This window comes from Lissotriton vulgaris, chromosome 2_1 (genome assembly GCF_964263255.1).
Source record: "Lissotriton vulgaris chromosome 2_1, aLisVul1.2, whole genome shotgun sequence".
NCBI lineage: Eukaryota > Metazoa > Chordata > Amphibia > Caudata > Salamandridae > Lissotriton > Lissotriton vulgaris.
In genome coordinates this window covers 1,515,698,596-1,515,715,424 of record NC_141687.1, presented here as the reverse complement: position 1 = coordinate 1,515,715,424, position 16,829 = coordinate 1,515,698,596, and the positions used below count along the sequence as shown (strand labels likewise).

General features: G+C 42.7%; 1 protein-coding gene across 1 annotated transcript in view; it reads right to left on the bottom strand.

The window, feature by feature from the left end:
- Nucleotides 1-10,320, bottom strand: part of ANKK1 (ankyrin repeat and kinase domain containing 1) — a 262,862-nt gene extending 252,542 nt beyond the window's left edge. Inside the window, exon 1 of the mRNA XM_086957376.1 lies at nt 10,080-10,320. Coding sequence (XP_086813502.1) covers nt 10,080-10,267 — 188 coding nt within the window. The 5' untranslated portion in view covers nt 10,268-10,320. The remainder of the gene's footprint in view (nt 1-10,079) is intronic.
- Between the last annotated feature and the right edge of the window lie 6,509 nt (nt 10,321-16,829).

The window sequence follows — 16,829 nt, the reverse complement described above, 5'->3', positions numbered from 1 at the left end:
CCCAAGACTTTCCATAACGTTTTGGAGGGGGGCCCGACTTCAAAATATTTTGGGTCAGGGGGGCTCAGAGCAAAAAAGTTTGAAGACCTCTGCCTTAGAGAATATCAAAACGAGGAACTCCAGAACTCTCACGTTACTCATGTCCATTGTTTAGGTTTAGTAGCTTGTCAAGTCCAGTTTACCATTGATGTTGAAACACCAAAATGCCTGGGGTAGAGGAAGCAACATCACATACCCGTTGACCTTAATGACATCACTGGGAGTGACACCATTTGACCCTTGCCCTGTCTTGTTCCAGTGAGGCATGTCAATTGGCGCTAACATAACATTAGAAATTGTTAAAATTCCATAATAACTGCATGATTACTATAGCAGCATAACACAGTCAAATGTCTATTCTGGACAACACTGACATTATGGTGCTGACTTGATCTTTGGAATGTTCTGGGGTATAATACTTGCCCTGAATAGTAATGAGTGAGCAAAGCATGTGAGCCAGACCTCTTCTAAGTAATTTCTCCCCACAGAAATTGTTTGAAAATAATGGGGGTAAAACTGTGCATTTCATATTAACAAAGGCACAGAGAAAGGCACTCATTAAATATTTAAATCATTTCATGGTGTTCAAGCCAATGAAACCTGATGTCCCCAAGGAGTTGACCTCTTTTTTTTCAAAATGTGGTATGGGTGCCCCCATATGTCAAAAATATCACCACTGTACCAGGGGGAGCATTTTGTCATGGGTGCCACCATATTCCCTGGGTACACCCTTACATAAAAAATCACTTAAAATATGCCAGTGTCAGAATTTTACAATTTATGTTGTCCATATCTCATAGTTGACTTTTATGTTAAAAATTACCTCAGTATGTCAGCCCCAGCAATTTGTCAAGGTTGCCAACCTCCTTTATTCCAGCTTGTCCACATTTTTTGCCACAAATTACCTACATTGTGCTAGTATCAGCATTCTGCCACTAGTATCCACATGCCAAGAATGCCCTCAACTATGTCAGTATAGTTTCATGGATGTATTACATGCCATGAATCATCTCTAGCATGCCAGTGCCAGTATTTTACCATTGGAGCCTTTATGCCAAGATTAACCACCAGTGTGCAGGTGCTAGCAATTTGTTACAGATGTCTGTCATGGTAAGAATTGCTTAAAGTATGCCAGCTGCAGTGTTTTGCCTTGGGCATCTCTATGAGACAATAATTACCTTCAGTATGCCAGGGTCCACATCAAAATTAGGAGTATCACTTCACATTCTCGATCACATTCATTCTATCACTCACTCACACTCACTTTCATTCAATCTCTCACTCACAGTCTTACACCCCCTTACACACATTCTTCTTGATTCTCACTCTCTCACTTTCACTCATGCTTAATCTCACTCATCCTCACCCACTCATTCTTACTAACACTCGGTCCTAGATTTACTAATGCGTTATGACTGGCTTGCATCACCTTTGTTGCGCAAACCTAGTGCAAAGTGCTAGGGTGGGATTTTCTATCCAGCACAAATCAGGATTTGCGTTGGATAGGATCCTAATAAATACAGACACATGTTCACACATACACATGCTCTCGAATAAACACACTCTCACCTGCAATCACACACAGAACATATATTTTTAAAACATGTTTACTTACCACAGTTTCTACCTAATGTCCCATTCCAGCTAAGTATGCTACTTTTTTATAACACTAATAGTGAATAATATAATATTCACTATTAGTATAATGAAAAACGGACAGAAAATAAGGAGGGCTGAGAAGCCCCTGTGTTGTTGGCACTGCTCGGGTCACAGCAGCGATCCCAAGAGACCCCTAAATGAGGTCCAGGCAGTTTACTTTATTTCCATTTTGAGACTGGCGTATTAGTCCTGGTGTTATAACAGGAAAAACAGTACTACACGTCCCACAAAGCAAGTGAAATCCGCGAGCTGCCAACTGACACCATGCCACCTTTGACACCTTAAGTCAGTACTAATTTATAAGACAATAGCTTTGGAATTCTGGGACTTGTAGTTTCCCATTTAAAATTGTAAGTAACCATATGCTCAAATATCCCAGACTGCAAAGTCTTGTGGGCTGTAATCAGGGCCACTGGAATTATGCGGCATGAGAGGGCCAAATTATGCAGCAGGGGTGACTAAATTATGCAGCAGGAAAAGGCACATGTTGCAGCATAATGTGGCACATTTTGTAATAGTATTACTTCCATATTTCATTATTTTTTCACTTGGCAACAATTGCTGGGCATTGGTATCATTACATTAGTACCAATTTAACACTCAAATATATCAATGAGCAACAGAAAGGTGACCAGTCCAGCTTTGCAAAGGCCCTCCCACTGCGCTGCAACACGAGTTGTTGCATTTTTAGTAACTTTTGAAACGTTTGAGCTAGAAACTATTTTTTTTCTGTTAAAATCTGAAGACTATGCGGCAGATGGATTATGTGGCAAAAGCTGTTAATATATAATTATGCGACAATCGCCGCTGCCGCACAATCACATAATTCTAGTGGCCCTGGCTATAATCCCAGGATTAGCGAGGGCGTTACAACCGATGTGGATGCAACCTGGCAGCTGTGGGAGTAGATTGTGGACTGCAAATATTGGGTATAATATTGGGTGTAATAATCTTCATGGTGCTCCTCAGAATACCAAGCAAAAGTTCATTAAAATGTTATAAACTATATCTGCCAGCACTTTAACCACACCATAAAAAAACGACTTCAAAACCAGTCAACAACCATTTACCTTTTTTGTCTCAGTGCATCCAGCAAAAACCACTTATACCTGTTCAGCTCGTAATTCCACATAGATAATATTGGACTTCAAGGCCACAGCCAGACTGGGAATCCAAAGCAGTCCCTGGGAAAGCACTGCCTGGGCCCAGGAGACTGGAAAAGCTTGCTTGCTGTTTTTGTTATTGGGGGGCGATATTGCAGCACTGCTGGGGTTGGAGAGAGCAGGCACAGGCTCCCAGTCTGTCCTGGAGTGCAAATTATCGGCGCTCAGGTAAATCCTGAAGCTGCTCTAGTGCATGAGAGCAGCTACGGGATTGGCCATAGGGCAGGCTGTAAGCATGTGCCTTCCTGCAGTGAGGAGGAGAGGAGCATTAGAGAGCAATGCTATGGTGGAGGGCAGCAGGTAAGTACTTTTTTATTTTTTACATTTGTCTCCCTCGTCCCCTTTTGCACCCCCCGCCCTGGCTCTTTTCCCTGACTGGAAAACTTGTTTAAAAATCCCCAGATAGCTCAATGATCAGAGCATGCTCTTAATATCAGGAGATCCATAAATAAAACATGAGGCAGATAAGAAGAGATTACCTTTATATCCCAAAGAAAATTGGGCTTTGAGAAAAGAATGAATTTAGAAATTGAAAAAGTCTAACCTAGTCTAGGCTATCTACACTTTTAAGAAGTGCCTCATGAAGGCCAATAAATGGTATAAATTATAGTATTTGCCAAATGGAAAAAAGAAGTTAAAGCCGGGATACTGGAATTATGCAGTTTTGCAGCCGCTGCTGTTTTCACATAATTAAGGAATGTGCTGCATTTGCCAGCCACACAATCGCTTTTCTGCTGCATAGTCAGCAGATTTTAACAAAAAAGATATTCTATCTCAAACTGATCAAAGGTTACTACAAACACAGTGATACGTGTTTGCACACAGTGGAAAGCCCTTTACAAAGGTTAGCTCGTCATCCTTAAGCTGCTTATTTATGGATGTTAAACTGGTACTAATGAGGTGCAATCTTTGCCCAGTCAGTATTACCATGTGGAAAAATCATACAATAATAAAGCAATACTATCAAAAATGTGCTGGATTATGCTGCTTAATTTGCCTTTTGTTGCTGCATAATTTAGTCAACCCTGCCACCTAATTCGGTGCTCCCCTGACGCATAATGCCAGTGGACCCGGGTAAAGCTCTGGACAGAGGTTGTAACATTAAGTAATCACTGTTTGATCGCACTGATGGTCGGGAACACTCCAGAGGGTACAAATTATGCACGACTAGACCAAAGAAGGGATACTCTCATGCCAAGGATTGCTGAATCTGCAAATCCAGCTAAAGAATGTGTACTCATCTTATCATCTACAAAAAGATGGTTTCTCATTGCTTGTCATCTTGCATGTCAAATCCAATGTCATTCCTCTGTGACTATCTACTATTATTACGATCAAAATTCACATTCTTGAGGCTCTCAATACCTCAATCTTGCCACATGCCGAGGAGCCTTGCCCCTTCGATCCGATGCCTGATTGCGCAAGCCCTCTCCCCATAGATTGCGCTAATCTCTGCAGATGCTATAAGGAATGTCCTGACCACCTTTAAAAATATTCCACACCACCAGCCCAGCCTGTGCACGCAAGAGCGATGGGGCTGGGTGGTGGGAGATTTGGACAGACGACCTCGAGGGCAAATTAAATAAATAATAAATGTTCCCTTGAGGTTGTCTGTTGAAATCCCCTTCCACCTAGCCCCACTGCCCCACTGCTCTTACCTGCACGGGCCGCGGCTGCACACCACATTGGGGCATCAGCATCCCCAAGATAATCAACCTAGGGCTCTCAACACTTACACCACCAGGATCATCAGTACCTTCTTCCTTCCTGAATTCATCATCGAAACCTTAAACATGCATTTGTCACGCCCATCATAAACACCCTACTACAGACACTGACAATCAATTCAATTCAATTCAATTCAATTTATCTTTATTTTGGCATGAATACCATAAAAGAACAATACATTACAACAATAAAACATTCTATTAAAGTGCATGGCATACTATAAAATTCATTCAGTTTTCATGTCGATTCTAAAATCAAGAGTTAAGATGTCTTAAAATTCATAATAGTTATTCTAACTCAATAGGAACAATTGTGGGTGACAGAAATAAATGTCATCAAGTACAGGCGACAGGAATAGGATTTCATCAGTTGTCCCTCAATTAATACAAAAAGCAATTATAACATGTCTACGACACTTTTGGTGTATTACATTTTACAGTTTATAACCCAATTTTTTCCTTTGGAAAAAGATACTGTGCAAGAATCTACTGACTTGACAGTTGTGCTCCGACATGGATTCGAATGACCTCCTGATTGACCTTCAGTGTAGCTCTCGACCCTGCCTATACACAGCGAAGACAGTACTTAATGTCATCCCATACAGCCACGTTACCCTTGCCCCTTTATCCTCTTAGAACTCCCAGGCTGCTTCAACGCATCAATCACCAAATATTAAACGAAAGGCTACGAACAGCTGCTGGCATATGATGAACTGCCTGGCCTGATCAGTCTCATTTCCACTCCTAACAAGTGCTAATAGAACCCTTCCTCAGACGAACAGGTTGATGTACCTCAGGGTTTCTCTTGTAATCAGCACTATTCACTGTTTACATAGTCCCCATTGTTGCCATATTAGACGAAAGATTAGCTATCACATTTACAAGAATGGCACACATCTCCATCTCGATCTTGAAGATGAACTTGGTAACCTTTTGAACGTGTCCCACTACCTTTGCCAAGTTCAGAACTGACTGCAGGAAATTTGGATTTGTCTGAATGGTGAAGAAACTGAAATCCTGCTCATGGGATCTCTCAATCCTGCACACTTCCCTTTACTTTGGTTTGAAGAACTTGGCACACTTAGAGCACAGTGATTATTGCCTGCAATCTGTACTAACTTTTGATAGTGAGTTATCTTTCACGACCACAAATAAATATATGGTCCACAAAAAAAAGCTTTTTACTGTTTCTTCTTGCTACAAGGGTTTCTGCCGTTGCTCTACTTCTTTCAAAAAATGGCCCTCATCCTCGCTGTGGTCATGTGCAGTGGCGTAGCGTGGGCTGCCAGCGCCGTGGGCAAGGCAAGTATCCTTCCACTTTTCTTTTTAAATTTTGCCCCCTATTAAAATTTTGTTCCCCTAAAAATACTCCTCAGAATTTTTGCACCCGGGGTAACAGCCCCCCATGCTACGCCTGAAATGCCGACTGAATTACCGTAATGGCCCACAGGCTTGCCTCTCCATACTAATCCTCTCTGAAAGCTAGAGCTAAAAATGATGAGAGATTGCTTGTTGTTCGGTCTGAAACATCTTAATCACATCCTTCTGGCTCTGAAACCACTTCGCTGACTCCCTTTAAAAGAAAAGCTAGACCTTTAAAACGCTTTGCCTTGATCACAGGGTCATTCGCCGATCTACCGATTCACCAATCTACCTGGCCGATATGATTGCCCCAGGGCCGGCTTTAGTGCTGGTGACATCCAGTGGAGTATGTTTGTTGGAGCCCCAAAGGACCTCCTTCTCCATGAATTCCCTCGCTTAACACCCTTTAACAGTCACCCTCAAGTCTCCATAACCACTCGCTCACATGCTTTTTTTTGTTTTTTAGAGCTACTAATACCAGCGTAGGGTGTCGTAACACTTTACATCACACAGAGACAATGACTCATGTGTGTAAATCAATGTATAAGAATGTTACGTAAGAAAGAGAACTACAAGGTATAGGAGTCACATGTCATTCATACTAGGTATAGTTTTAAAGTGCTTGATATGGAGATACACAAACTCAGAATGTAAAATGCACCACCATGTTTGGGGTTCTCTTTACTAATACAAATGTATTCCTACCCAAATGAACCCTTTTTGCAACATTAGGATAGTGAAATACTGGGGGAGAAATCAACGCTTTAATTGATACCTCACAGTTTCAATGCAGCTCTTGGGTGACAGTTAATAGATCACAGTTCTATATTAGGATTTTAATGTATAAATTGCAAATAATTAAAGGATCTCGCGGACAAAGCAGTAACCCGCAGAACGATTTACATTATATGCACTTCTGTGATTTGCATGGTGCACGTGCTTTGCAGCAGGCATATTAACCCTCTGCGTTACTTCGTTACTTTATGAGTCAAAACTTCCACTAGACAAAACTCGATCAATCCCCAGCTGGTCCATTAATCACAAGAGTTTTCTTGACATTTTTTATTGTTGCCTGAAACTTGCTGGAAGCAAGGAACGAGGCAGCAGGTGCTTTTAAATCCACTATATATGCGTGACAACACAGCGCCCCCTGAAGTCAGTGCCCAATGTGGAGGCATCGATGGCACCGCCCCCCTGGATTGCCCCTTATCCACCAAGTAAAGTCCTGACGCCTGCCAACCTGGATCTTTTGGCTGCCTGGATTCAAGAGATTCGGCAGACAAATCTTACAGGCTTATGGCTCCTGCTGGCGAAATCCCCTACGTTTGGAACTGAGACTGGAAAATGACTATTTCAGACTCAAAAGATCTTTAAAAACTAACCCGTGTTTCCCTTGGCATTTCAGTAATCCCGATCCCACAGTACCATCTCAATCTCTGTGCCCTGCCCTGTCAGGTGCCTAAAACCAGCCTAGTCCTCTGGGCCGACCCTCCCAGGACTCTTATTCCACTTCAAAGCTGTTTCAGCATCTTCGAACATATCTGATCGCAAATACTGGTATCTAGGTACTCCCTCCTTTTCCTCAATAATCACATTTGAGAGCACCTTGAAATACATCAGTGCAGCTGTACAAAAACACCTCTCTTGCATCAAACATCCCTTTCCCTTGGGGGACCTGTCTTCTCTTATGTATACTGGAAACAGTCACACTACACCCCCTTGCAGTCTTGGAGGTTTTCTCTTAAAAAACGAGGCCTAGCTGAAACTCATTTTCATAATTGGGGGCTAGTTGTCAGCTGTGAAAAAACAGTACAAAAACAAGTAAAATATGGGGCATATTACCAAGCAATAGCGATAATTATCGCTATTGCTTGGTTAGAGACAAAAATTTACTGCTGAGCTGCGGCGATTTTTATCACATTACCAAGGTTTATCGCAAATGTGATAAAAATCGTCCGCAATGCATGAATATCGCTGAGAAGTCAGCGATATTCATGCATTACCGAGCTAATGCTCTTAGCCATGTTATCCACCTCCCATTGGATAACATGGCTAAGAACTGCTCAGCGCAGGTGTTAGCTTTTGGAGATATTCGCGCTTAGCGCGAATATCTCCAAAAGTTGGTAATAGGAGATAGCGATGTTAGCGACTTTTTCCAGTCGCTAACATCTTTGCACGCCCACTTTGCATGTCATTAGTGATAAATATCACTGACATGCAAAGTGGGGCCCAAGATGGTCGCTATCTCCTACTAGCTGTCACTAACTGGTGTTAGCGACAGCCGCTTTCTTGGCTTTTAAAGCCAAAAAAGCGGAGATAAAACCCCTTGATAATATGCCCCTTTAGTTTTGTTGAGTCTTGTTTGTTTAAAAGCATCAACTGCCTTTGCTGCATAGAGGCTCCTTGTATGTCCTACCGGTAGAGCCAGTTTCCAACTACAATTGGGACAACAGAGGCCGGAATTCTTTGCGGGCTGGCCAAGATTGCCCTGAGGGGCAATGTAAAGAAAATACTTTAGAACTGAAAGATTGTATAACTCGGTTGAAAACAGCACTCAGAAATTAGCACTTCTGGACCATCTCTGTTAAACTTCTATAATTGCAAATCTACCGCCATATTTTCCTTCAGAACAGATATAAAATATAATCATTGGCGTCTTGTTCCCAGTAGAAGGAATACCTGCGCCCTTTATATTTTAATGCGTGAGAAAGGGCTTGGAAACAAGCAACCAAAAATGTGTGTACTCCCAAATCGTGGATACCAATTCTATGATTGAGCAGCAATCCCAGGCTGTGTTTCCTTTCTTTGTATTCTGATGCTTCTGGTGCTGAATTTACAGTGGAATAAACAGGAGTAAAAGTACCAAAATACAGAGTTAAAAACCTGGAGTGGACAATATACTTATGCGCATGGGATCAGGAAACGTGAATGGCAGTGCACATCACAGGTGGATTCAGTCCCCTGGAGCCAGCTTAGATGGCCAGATGGCTTAATGGTGCCAGAGCACCAGCATTCCAGTTCTGGAATGTTCAATTACAAATCACTGTCATCAATTGTGTTACTCCAACCGGCTGGCTTGAAATACAAGATTACATCGCCCAGAATGCATTTTTTGTCAGATGAAATCCCAGGACGGTAAACGCAAAGTACTAATGAGACCAATCATCATGAAACTCAAAGTATTTACTTATTTATTTTTCACCCTAGAGAAAGTGGCATGTTCCAACCCCCAGGCACAACGAGTGATGTTTCATCCTTCGGAGCGAATTATACACCCCTCTACCGATTCGTTGTAATAGCCTAATTTTAGCCCTTGTGCTTAGGGTTCCACTGAATGTCACTCCATCGGCATTTTGAGAGTCCTGTGTGTGTTTTTTAAAAATTTTATTTGACATTAAACTACATTCCTGGAGCTGAAATCTCAATGTTTGATACACAGATGCGCTCTGAAAGTTGTAGTTCCAATAAACCTGCGCTATTCAAATTCGACTAAGATAATCAGCTTATTCCGTGTCACCAGGGGACCCATACTACAGTCCTGGATAATCAGTTAAACCCCAGATACATGCTGGGAGTTACGTTGCAGTACATGATCCCCTCAATTAAACATGCTGGATTAAAAGTTAATATGAGATGGCTTGTGGAGGGAATTTCTGGACTGGATAACGACGGCAAGAAGGATTTGTAACACAAAACCCCACGACGGGAAACTCAGTGCCCCAACAAAAAACAGAACCAAAGGCAACCAGCGATGTAACGCAAAATGCCCCTCCCCCCCCCCCCCCCCTTTGCAAAATCTGGTGAGGGGCCGGCTTTAACGCTGGTGGCGCCCGGTGCAACAATCATTTTTGGCGCCCCCACACCTCGGATTCTCTCACTACCACAGGGCAAAAGTGCCCCTCATTTCTCCAATAATAAGTTCCTGCAAAGCACAGTGCCCCCCAGAGGTCAGCTCCCCCTCTACAGGTCAGCGCCCAGTGCGGCCGCACCGGTCGCACTGCCCTAAAGCCGGCCCTGCTCAGGTTCCCATATCTCGCACATGTTTACAGACATTTGTACAGACGTTGCGCCCCTCTCTACAACACTACCCTCGCTGGCACGCGCCCAAGTAATGCAAGTCCTACCGTACCTCTGCATGCCCGTGCCCATCATTACGGCCGGGGAGCATTTCATAGCATAGACGGTGTGCCAAAGACAGTGCTTCACCTTGAACACGTGCCCGAAAGCGCCACAAGCCACCTTGGTCCATTCCGGCTCAAAGTCGCCCCGGTTAAATAGAAGCAGGTTGCCCAGGCACTGGCCTTCTTCAGTGTCCATGGCTGGCAACCTCACGAGCCAGCAGCCAGCGCTTTGTGAGCGCTACTTCCTGGTGCGTCGAGAGTCAACAAGTTGTGGCGGAGGTGTGGTGCTCCCGCTCTACAGGCTAGAGGTGTGTCAGAAGAGGTTTCGTCGCGTTGGCCTGCTCTCAAGGCTCCTCGGCGCGCCACCAGGCATCCCGGGACTCCCGCGGACCCGTGCCAAGCCAGGAGGAAACTGGAGGGAGAAAGTGTGGGCAGGGGAATCCCCGGCCCGGCGAACAAAGCACCTCCCTTTGTTTCAGGGGTTCTAAACACTCTCAAGCTTTCAACATTTGAGCACACAACGCTTTCCACTGTGAGACCCGCTATCCCTCTTCATTCCCGTAAATTGGAGCATGTTTCCCCATTCCCAGTATATTATACCTGTGAATGTTTGTTTTTTCCTGTGCTTTTTGGAAGTCTTACATGACAGTCAAATAATCCCCCTCTCTCCCTTTTGTTGCGTACATCCTTATTTTGATTTTTTTTGGACACATTCCAACATTTCTGCTTATAATTATGCAAGGACAGAAGTAACGCGTGTTTGCGAACAAATTTGCGAATAATGTGGCTTGTCCAGTCTTTCCAGACCACTGGCTGCATCAACTCACTTGTAACTGTGTGAATGCGCCCGCGCGTGAGAGTGCGCGTGAGGTCCACCAGCTGCATCCCCCTGTGAGAGAGCAAGATTGAGGCCTACAGTCGGCATAAAACTACTGGTTAAGAATGTGAGTGAGACCCTGTGACTGCCACATACACAAATGTGGGAGTTTGGTTGAGCCAGCCCGTGGGAGAATAAGCAGCAGCTTGCTGATAAGCAGTGTGAAGGTATTTTAAAAACCAAGACAAGCTAACTCATTCATTTTTTTTAATCAGAGAGCAGATTTCTGCACATGCTTGGCGGGGATAGACCGATAGTGGGGTGTCAAATAGTCGGGGGGTGCTAGCGAGATCGAGTGTAAGGACTTCAACACTTCGGCTGGGGTAGTAAGCGCTATTTAAATGTAATTACAGTCACATCTTCAACATTACCCCTTGCGCAAAACGAGGTGCCCGGTTACAAGGCGGTGTCAAAACATGGTAGTTGGAAGGGAGTGCTCCAAGTGACAAAATGTATTTTGCCTGAAGCTCTGAAAATCAAGGCCGTGTTCCTAGAAAGGCCTGCTTTTGTTTATTGCTGTATTTGTGGAATATTTCTCAACTATTTTTACAGAACTCTGGCGTACTGGGTCATTGATATGAAAACGGTGAACAAAGAATGCAAAAAACATTCCAGTGCCACAATCATTTGCGCAAATTGCTTTTTGCACCACATATATACGGTTCAGCGCAATAATCGGGGACTAATTACACTCACTGTGTTTGCATATAACTAGGAAGCCTCTCGTATTCCAACATTTACGACTTTCCATAATGCTCTGACACATGTTTTGTTATGTTATATGTTATGTTATGGTATGTTATTATATGTTAGGTTCTCAGATGAAGGCATTAGAGAGGCAAGTGTTCAGCGCTTAGGTGCCATCTAAAATTAACAGCTGTCACCCCTGGCGTATAATTAATCTTAATCAAACAATACCTCGAGGCACCTATGACATCAATGATCATTTCTACGAGGGTCCAAGTTAGAAGTGATTATTCAGTCTAGGGATTTAATAAAATTGTGTCCCAGCTCTCAAAATAATCGATAGGATTATATAGTGAGGAACCACAAAGAACAGGATAATTGAAAGCCTTGACATCTAAAACAAACGTGAGACGAGTAAATTACTTATCTCACAACATGCTCGAGGTGAAACTGCTAGTTTCTGCATCAATGATTCTGGGCCAGTATTATAGGTATCCAACAAGACTCATTTTTCTCACTCTCTCCAATCAGTTTCGCTGCTCTGCTAAACATGATTTCAGTTTAGTTTAGTTGTATTGCCTATGAGGTATAACCTATTTGCAGATATTAACATGCAGTTAAAGCAATCAGATAAAATGCATTCGCCAAAACATTAAACTAATCTTCAAGTCAAGTATACTTTATTTCGATTCTAAAAGAGCAGTAAAAGTTGTATAAAACACAATTTAATTTGAAAACTGCACATCCACATACACAAAATGTACAGATTTTAAACTAATCTTAATTATATTCATACACAATGTTTTCTGAATTTCCACAAATCCATTCACTATGGTTACATGTATTGTGTTTTGTGGGCAAACCACCCACATAGCCCACCTTTCAAATCTGCTTGTTTTGCTTAACGTTATTAAACTTCTGCAATTTTGAAGTGTTTAGTGAATAACTCACATATATTTTTTATGTCTTTTGGAAATTACAATCTTTTGCGGTATTCCCCAATATTTTTGCCTTCTTCAACTGGATCATTTTTTGTTGGCTATAGGAATCTGCACACTTTACACTCCTGGGGGTAGATGTATCAACATACCCTTTTGCGATTTCCAAATAGCGATTTTTAAGGAATCGCTATTTAGAAATCGCAAAATGGGATGTATGTAGAAAATCGCTATTTTTTAGCGATTTCTTAATCTTCCTTATTTGCGAATTCGCAACGAATTCGCAATTAAGGAATAATTTCCATTCATTCCAACGGGCCCTGAGGCCCATAGGAATGATTGTGAAATAAATCTCAATTTGCGATTCGCAATTTGCTAATCGCAAATTGAGAATAATTTCAAGGGTGCAGGGGTGTCTCAAGGACACCCTGCTGTACCCCTGAAATTTACATGTTTGTGCATATGGCGCACATGCATGCCCTATGGGCATGTATGTGCGTCACATGCCACCTTCACAAATGTCAAATTGTGCATTTTTAAAAGAATTTGCAAATTACCACCAACTTCAAGTTGGTGGTAATTTGCGATTTCTTAACCTAAATTCGCAATTCCAAAATGCTACATACATAGCATTTAAGGAATCGCAAAATTGAGATTCCTTAAATGCTTAAGCAAAATAAGGAATCGCTAATTTTTGCGATTCCTTATTTTGCGAATTTTTGTTACATGCCAAAACATGCAAAAAGACCGTTTGCGATTCGCAAACGCCGGAATTCTGCAAATTCCGGTCTTTGCGAATCGCAAACGGCTTGATACATCTAGCCCCTGATTATCAGTGGTAACATCCAATTGGCACATGTCATTTTCTTATAGGTCCCTATGTACTCAGGAACTGTAAATTAAATGATACTAATGGGCTGCAGCACTCATTGTGCCATTTGCAAAAGTAGCACTGTAAAATATGTCTGAGGCCTGCCACTGCAGCCTGGAGAGCAGTTTTAAACTGCCATTTTGACATGGCAAAATAAACCTCTTGTTTCCAAAATGGGGTTTACTATTCCTGATAGGGTACTAAAAGTGTCAAGACGAAGAGGAATGGAAATGCTAGGTGCTGAACGAATTTATAGGGCACATTCAACCAGAGTGTCTTTTGTTGCCCTCACACATCCCTGGGGATGTCATTCTTCATGATCGGGTGGATGATACTCCTTGGGCCGATGCTGCAAAGCACTACGGGTCCCCGGAAGGGTCACTTTAGAGGAGATCTTTTTATTTTTTTCTCGCTGTTTGATGAGTGTGAGAGTGTCCTAGTGGGGTGATGAAAAGTGAGTGTGAAATGATTTAAAGCTGACTTGGGGATATCACACTGAGTTTAATAGACAGATTCCCCTGTCAGATCAAAAAACCCGTAGGTCGGTGTTACTATTGGAATAATAATGTCCCCTAGTAGCTAAAAAAGGAGGTCAACATGTTTCGAGCCTAAAATGGTCAAATTGTTCCTTGGCGTTTCATCAGGACCAAAAAACAGTGGGAGGGTGGTGAGCCGACTCCACGTATGATCTCAGGGTGAGTGGTCCCCCTTTAATAGGGTGGTGCCCACTTGTGATACATATCACTGTTGGTTCTAGCTAGAGAACAGGGAGAGAGAAAAGGAAAGGACACAGACAAATATGCAACACAAACGTGTTAGATATTTTCCAACATAATAGGTCTTTGTTGGGCAGGAGTTTTCAGAATGTAAAGTGCTGTATGCGACTGGGGCTGGGATAGTCACCAGCTATGGTTACATTTATTGTGTTTTGCGGGCAAACAACCCACATAGTCCACCTTTCAAATCTGCTTATTTTCCTTTAACATTATGAAACTTCTGAAATTTTGAAGTGTTTAGTGAATACCTCACTTATCTTTTTTATGTCTTTTGGAAATTACAATAATTTGCATGGTGTTACCCAAGATTTTTGCCTTCTTCAAATGAATCATTTTTTGTTGGCTATAGGAATCTGCACACTTTACCCTCCTGCTTCTCAGTCATAACATCCAATTGGCACATGTGCTTTTCTTATAGGTCCCTATGTACCTAGGACCTGTAAATTAAATTATACTAATGGGCTGCAGCACTCATTGTGCCATTCGCAAAAGTAGCACTGTAAAATATGTCTGAGGCCTGCCACTGCAGCCAGGAGAGAAGTTTTAAACTGCCATTTCGGCTTTGCAAAATAAACTCTTGTTTCCAAAATGGGGTTTACTGTTCCTGATAAGGCACTAAAAGTGTCAAGACAAAGAGGAAAGGAACTGCTAGGTGCTGAACCAATTTATAGGGCACATTCAACCAGAGTGTCTTTTGTTGCCCTCACACATCCCTGGGGATGTCATTCTTCATGATCGGGTGGATGATACTCCTTGGGCCGATGCTGCAAAGCACTACGGGTCCCCGGAAGGGTCACTTTGATGAGTGTGAGAGTGTCCTAGTGGGGTGATGAAAAGTGAGTGTGAAATGATTTAAAGCTGACTTGGGGATATCACACTGAGTTTAATAGACAGATTCCCCTGTCAGATCAAAAAACCCGTAGGTCGGTGTTACTATTGGAATAATAATGTCCCCTAGTAGCTAAAAAAGGAGGTCAACATGTTTCGAGCCTAAAATGGTCAAATTGTTCCTTGGCGTTTCATCAGGACCAAAAAACAGTGGGAGGGTGGTGAGTCGACTCCACGTATGATCTCAGGGTGAGTGGTCCCCCTTTAATAGGGTGGTGCCCACTTGTGATACATATCACTGTTGGTTCTAGCTAGAGAACAGGGAGAGAGAAAAGGAAAGGACACAGACAAATATGCAACACAAACGTGTTAGATATTTTCCAACATAATAGGTCTTTGTTGGGCAGGAGTTTTCAGAATGTAAAGTGCTGTATGCGACTGGGGCTGGGATAGTCACCAGCTATGGTTACATTTATTGTGTTTTGCGGGCAAACAACCCACATAGTCCACCTTTCAAATCTGCTTATTTTCCTTTAACATTATGAAACCTCTGAAATTTTGAAGTGTTTAGTGAATACCTCACTTATCTTTTTTATGTCTTTTGGAAATTACAATAATTTGCATGGTGTTACCCAAGATTTTTGCCTTCTTCAAATGAATCATTTTTTGTTGGCTATAGGAATCTGCACACTTTACCCTCCTGCTTCTCAGTCGTAACATCCAATTGGCACATGTGCTTTTCTTATAGGTCCCTATGTACCTAGGACCTGTAAATTAAATTATACTAATGGGCTGCAGCACTCATTGTGCCATTCGCAAAAGCAGCACTGTAAAATATGTCTGAGGCCTGCCACTGCAGCCAGGAGAGAAGTTTTAAACTGCCATTTCGGCTTTGCAAAATAAACTCTTGTTTCCAAAATGGGGTTTACTGTTCCTGATAAGGCACTAAAAGTGTCAAGACAAAGAGGAAAGGAACTGCTAGGTGCTGAACCAATTTATAGGGCACAATCAACAAGAGTGTCTTTTGTTGCCCTCACACATCCCTGGGGATGTCATGCTTCATCATCGGGAGGATGATCCTCGTTGGGCCGTCGCTGCAAAGCCCTATGGGTCCCCGGAAGGGTCACTTTAGAGGAGATCTTTTGATTTTTTTCTCGCTGTTTGATGAGTGTGAGTGTGTCCTAGTGGGGTGATGAAAAGTGAGTGTGAAACGATATAAAGCTGGCTAGGGGATATCACACTGAGTTTAATAGACAGATTCCCCTGTCAGATTAAAAAACCCATAGGTTGGTGTTACTGTTTGTTAGACCTGGCATCTTTCGCGTGGTTTCCCCCTATCTTTTTGCCTCTACCTCCTGTATTTTTGATGCTGTGCTGGATTTAGTTTTTGCTGGTTTAGATGCTTTGGGCACTTTGCCACTGCTGATCAGTGCTAAACTGCATATGCTCTCTGTGTAAATTGTTATTGAGATTGGTTTTCCATGATTGGCATATTTGTGTCACCAAGAAGTCCCTAGTAAAGTGCACTGAGTGTGCCAGGGCTGGTGATAACAAATGCTACTAGTGGGCCTGCAGCACTGATTGTGCCACCCACATGAGTAGCCCTAAAATGGTGTCTCAGGCCTGCCACCGCCGTGCTTGTGTGCAGTCTGTGAACTGCCATGTCCTCCTGGTCAGTGTCCCCACTGGCCAGGCCTAACCCATGCCTTTCTGTACACATTGGTCACCCCTATGGAAGGCCCAAGGTGCCCCCTTGGGCAGGGTGCAGTGTATGTGAAAGG